The sequence below is a fragment of the Mangifera indica genome, chromosome 10 (genome assembly GCF_011075055.1).
Source record: "Mangifera indica cultivar Alphonso chromosome 10, CATAS_Mindica_2.1, whole genome shotgun sequence".
Taxonomy (NCBI): Eukaryota; Viridiplantae; Streptophyta; class Magnoliopsida; order Sapindales; family Anacardiaceae; genus Mangifera; species Mangifera indica.
In genome coordinates, this window is record NC_058146.1 from 8,050,525 (window position 1) to 8,056,623 (window position 6,099).

At 32.2% G+C, this 6,099-nt stretch overlaps 1 protein-coding gene across 1 annotated transcript; it reads left to right on the forward strand.

Moving 5' to 3' along the window:
* The first annotated feature begins 2,280 nt into the window (after positions 1–2,280).
* On the forward strand, positions 2,281–4,369 carry LOC123228323 (probable L-type lectin-domain containing receptor kinase S.5). Its single transcript, XM_044653678.1, has one exon. It carries the CDS (start codon positions 2,340–2,342, stop codon positions 4,302–4,304), a length of 1,965 nt encoding a protein of 654 aa, XP_044509613.1. The 5' UTR covers positions 2,281–2,339; the 3' UTR covers positions 4,305–4,369.
* The last annotated feature ends 1,730 nt before the right edge of the window (positions 4,370–6,099 follow it).

A 6,099-nucleotide genomic window follows, 5' to 3' on the forward strand; every position in this document is an offset into this window, starting at 1 on the left:
AATTAGTAAGATAATCTGTCTGATTTCAAAAATGTTGAACATGAGAAATTTATTAGAAGAAAATATCTTTTGAATTTTCAATTTGAGATATTTAAGTGAAATGTCTATTTTTAGGATGCTATCCACATCAAAGGAAGGTAATTCTTATTTTTAAAAATTAATAAAATTATATATTTTTTTATATACAATTTAAATATATAAATAATATATTATTAATATATTATTATATAATTAAAAATAATATTTAATTATATAATAATATATTATTTATATATTTAAATTATATATAAAATATATATAATATAACTTTTAAAAAATATACATATCCTTGAATATATATATATATATATTTATGACCAGCTAGGATAACAGTCAATTGTATTTTTTTTATTTATAATAAATTCAACACATGATGTAAGAAGGGATTGATCATCATCATTAACCACCAATATTTATTTTTAATAAAATTGTATATATTATTTATTCATATAACAATCTTTGTTTATTTTTGTTTTCTTTTCCTTTCTAATAAATATAAAATTAAAGAGCAAGACAAGTTGATTGATGAATAATCAAGATAGAGACTTTAGATAATGTTATTTCATGGACTGTTTCTTCCCTGAATTTATTAAAAATACTAAATATATATAAATTTTAAGGTTCTTAATTTATTATAGGCTAAATAATTATTTTTAATCCAAATTTTAATATTAAAATAAATACATATTTATAAAATTTTAAAAATTCAAAATTTTACTTACAATTAAATTTTTTTATTAAAAATAAGGATAAAATTATCATTTTATCAATAATATTAAAAAATACATAAAATTCAATATTATCTCTCACAAAATTTTAAAAATTAACAATTTCAGTTTTATTTAAAGTTTTTTAACTTTTAAAATGTAACATTTTTTCCTTCAAACTTAAGGTTTATATTTTTCTCCTCTCTGGCCACAATGCTTTTGCCGAGGACACACCAACCAATGCATCATCATCTTTCACCCTCTTTGACACGCGATATATATGTCTTTTCCTCACACACCAAAAAAGGTAAGAGATAAAGATGCATCAGCTAGTGTGTTCTCAGACAAAAACATTGTTATCGGTGACAGTAGATGGTGATCGGAGAGAGGAAGATTATAAACCCTAGGTTTGGGAAGGGGTAATGTTACTTTTTAAAGTTAAAAAATTTTCGATTGAAGTGAAATTATTAATTTTTAAAACTTGTTAGAAGGAAAATATTAAATTTTTCTTTTTTTAATATTATTAATAAAATAATAATTTTATTCTTACTTCAAATAAAAATATTTTAATAAAAATTAGGTTACGGTGGAACTTTAAATTTTTTAAAATTTATAAATATATATAATTATTCTAATATTAAAATTTGGATGTAAAATACTCCTGTAACCTTTATTATAGGTTATATTTAAAATTTTGAATTATATTACTCGAATGATTAGGACACGAGCCACAGTAGGCATCTATACGAAATAGCCACAGCATTCATACCGCATTAAGAAACTTCAACAACGACCTCATATTCCAAAAAAATAATCATAATAATAAATTGGTCTATAAATAGGACTTAACTTTGTTTTATTTATTAACAAGAATGAACTTTTAAATATTTTTAGTAAATGAATTAAATTTTCAGATTTTTTTTGTTAAATTAAATAAAATTTTACTATCTTCTATTAAAAATATCAAAATAATCATTTTATTTTCAAATTCTAAGATAAAATAAAACAAATGATATTAATTAACTAATTTATTGAATAACTTTAATAAAAATTATTAAATATTTAATCTTTTTTATAAAAAAATCTAAAAGTTGAATTACTATATAAAATGATTAGAATTCAATTCTTTTTATAGAAAATTTTAAGAATTCAGTCTTTCAATATATTAAAAAAAAAATCCCCTTTCAAGTGTATTTATCCCTATAATTATATATATGCTTAGGCAGATATTATTCATATTTGAGCACAAAACATATGTAAGAGAATTCAAAGGTTATAAACTGAACACAAATTTATCAACTAATAATTGTAACATTATTTTCAATATTTAGATCGATAATAATTGTAACATATAATTGGTGACATGACATCAAACAAACCTAGGCCCCTTTTTCCTTTGAATTTGTGACAGTACTTGTTGAATAACTCAACTAAAATACAAGGAATTGAATTGTAAAAACCAAAGTGAAATGTTTATATATGCAATAGTTCAAATATTCTGCAGAAAATGCATGGAAATTGTCCCCTTACATTTGAGCTATATAATTATCATTACTTCACCATCATCTTCAACCTCCATTCTTTTATCTCATTATGAGCTTTTCTCTGGTATTTAAGTTCCTGATATTTGCAGCTTTCATAAGGATTTCTTTTTTCCCCCATGTAAGCTGCAAAAACTTTCATCATTTCAATTTTTCCGACTTCCCTTATGAACGCATCAATGAGCTCAGAAGGTTCGATTCAGGCATAAATAAATATGCCATACAAGTAACATACGATCTCAGCGGAGACCGTATGAATAATCTATCCGGACGATCCTTCTACAGAGATCCATTTACTTTGTGGAGAATAAATGGAAAAAAAAACACCACTGCTACTTTCAGCACCACTTTTAAACTCAACATCGCTAATCAGTCTAATCCTGGCGGCGAAGGCTTGGCTTTTATAATTACCGGTAAGCCTGATCTTCCCAGGAACAGTGAAGGTCAATGGCTGGGCATTGTGAATTCTAGTACCAATGGATCGTCCGAAGCACAAATTGTTGCGGTTGAGTTTGACACCAGAAAGAGCTTTTCCGAAGATATTGATGATAATCATATTGGCTTGAATGTCAACAGTATTTTCTCCATGGATCAAGTTCCTTTAAGCGTCAAGCTTTCCTCGGGTGAAAATATAACTGTGCGTGTTGAGTATGATGGAAAAAACATGATTGCTTTTGTGGGATATGGGTTGATGGAGTTGAATCAAGTGCTTTCTCAGAATATTGATCTCTCTCAGTATCTCCCAGAAAAGGTTTTTGTGGGCTTCTCAGCGTCAACAAGCAATTTTGTCCAGTCGAATTGTGTTTTATCCTGGGAATTTCATGGTACGGATATTGATAAAAAGAGAAATCTAAATTGGGTTTGGATGGCGGTTGTAGTTGCTGTGGTTCTTCTTTTGTTAACCGGTGTGGGATTTTGCCTGTATAGAAGAAGAAAACATGAACTCGAGGAGCTCAAGGATGCAGAAGGAATCGAGAGTCATATAAATGACTTCACTATGGCCCCGAAGAAGTTCAAACTGAGAGAGCTGAAGAAGGCAACAGGGAGATTCAGCCCCAAGAACAAGCTGGGAAAAGGCGGATTCGGAACTGTCTACAAGGGAACCTGGAAGAATAGAGAGATAGCAGTTAAACGAGTTTCGGAGACGTCAAGACATGGCAAGCAAGAATTCATTGCAGAAGTTACAACAATCGGCAGCCTGAGGCATAGAAGCCTCGTCAAACTTATTGGTTGGTGCTACGAGAAACATGAGCTCCTTCTTGTGTACGAGTACATGCCTAATGGAAGCTTAGACAAGTTCATATTCGTTGACGAGAAGACAGGATTGGATGAATCAACTCTGAATTGGGAAACAAGAGTCAGCATAATCCATGGAACTGCTCAGGCCCTGGAGTATCTCCACAATGGGTGTGAGAAAAGGGTGCTTCACAGAGATATCAAGGCAAGCAACATATTGCTCGATTCAGATTTCAAAGCGAGGTTGGGGGATTTCGGGCTGGCACGAACGATCCAGGATCAGAAAACTCATCACTCAACGAATGAGATCGCTGGAACTCCCGGATACATGGCGCCGGAGATTTTCTTGACTGGTAGAGCCACAGTGGAAACAGATGTTTATGCGTTCGGGGTGCTGATCATGGAAGTTGTTTGCGGAAGGAAGCCTGGAAATCAATGTGAACAAAACAATTATAACAGCAGCATTGTGCATTGGCTCTGGGAGCTTCACCGTAAGGGGCGTATTCTTGATGCTGCGGATTCAAAATTGGAGGGGAATTTTTCGGAGGAAGAAATGGAGTATATTTTGATTCTGGGCTTGGCTTGTTGCCATCCGAATCCTCATCAGAGGCCATCGATGAAATTGGTTTTGCAGGTTCTATCGGGAGAGGCAACAGCACCAGAAGTGCCAACAGAGAGGCCTTCATTTGTGTGGCCAGCCATGCCTCCATCCTTCAGTGAATGGGATCAATCTCTTGCAGGAAGCCAACTTACTCCATTTTCAGAAATCACAGGGCGATAGAATTATTGGTATAGGAAGATTAATAGCTTAGTTTGACGTATCATGTAAAATATGGAATTATGATGTTGGAGATTGTAGATTTTTTAAGTTCCAAGAAAGTAATTTTTTTTTCTTGTAAAGCAATTGCTTGTTAATGATCAATCCTGCTTTCTTAACATAAGTTATTTATACTTGCCGTATGCTCAGCTTAAAGTTTATTAATTATTGTCAATTATATAATAAAAAGAATCTCCCATAGTGTGTTACAATAATTAATAATATGATGAATATCTATTAACTGGAGGTCTTAAATTACTTCAGAAATGCCAAGGGCTTCTACACTGCAATCAAAATGATTGCTTATCTAACAAGGTAAAATTATAACCACATTGACTAGCATGATCATAGCAAGTTTGACAGGTCCAACTACTCCAATGTCATGGGAAAAAGTTTCAGAAATTAAATCTACTTTCATGTTAAGCAGGCATGGACTTCTTGATGCATCGAAATCTATATACGTGAATCCACTGAAGGGTATTAAGCAAGTTACCGGCAAGTACAATTACCAACATTCAACAAGTATAAAACGCTTCAGGTTCTAAAAGAAGTCAACTTATTCTCTTATGTGACAAAGAGTAGTTAGTCACAATGCAGAGGATTTTGTGAAAACTTTCTCTGTTGGGTTTTCGAGGGCGTTAATAACTGGTAATAAAGCAAAATTAAAACTTTTACCCAGCTTAAAATGCCCGTTTTGCACATATGTTTCATGAATATGATATTAACATTTATAAGGTGTTAATAGATTATGATTGCATTAGGTGAACCTTTTGTTTTTTACATGACTAGAGAATAACCCTATCCAACCCTTGAGGGATGCCACATTTGTATTCATGGGAAACACAAACTCGAAAGGAGGATGGTTCAATTACAAGAGTTTGTTAGGGCTCTCTAATTGCATGCTTGTGTATTTAGGGTGAGAACGCAACAAGGGTTTTTGCAAAAATAGAAGTTGTATTATTTTTCTAGCGAAATGCCTCCCTTTATAATGTTTGGACACCTGGAACAATCAGTTCCTTAACATGGAAAGATCATTCCTCTCCTCATGACAGCGCACAACCGACAAGGACCATACATAGTCATGCATGGTCAAGAAAAAGTAAAACTTGTCTTTTCTGTCCCATTAGACAAGCTTAGTTCATTCGTTGTCCCACTCTCATCTTTAAACACCAGGTTATCATCTAATAATCCTCGCATTGAAGTTCTAATTAACTCAATGTGCGTGTGACTGTAAGCTCTCTATTGAGCTAGTAGTATTCAAATTTAAATCAAATCTAAACACAGACTAAGATTGACTTCTAGTAAGACATCATGGTCACCCAGTCAACAAAGTGTCAATAGACATCTCTTAAACCACAACATCACAATTACTTATAATTTAATTCTTTCGTTAATCAATATCTCTCTAGATTGAGACATAGAATTGTGTCATTATGTCTATCTTAATAGCACTTCGATATGAACTAATACACATCAATGACTAATATGAATTAGACTATAACTTATCCCACTATTAGGGCTAGATTCGAGGAGAGCTTTTTCAGGCTCGAAATGAGTTTGGCTCGAATGAGCCCTAAACGAGCCTATTATAAACGAGCATGAACACGAACAAGAGCTTAGTCAAAAATCAGAAAACGAACATGAGCTCGAACCCAAACAAGGCAATACTCGGCAAGTCGAGTTGGGCTCTCTAGTTAACCTGGCTTTCATTGCATTGAGTTAGGCCTTCTATTGTCCACAATGATTATTGTTCAAAAGT

Excerpts from the sequence above, each read along its gene's own strand:
- LOC123228323 (XM_044653678.1), top strand. The coding sequence starts at position 2,340 with ATGAGCTTTTCTCTGGTATTTAAGTTCCTGATATTTGCAGCTTTCATA.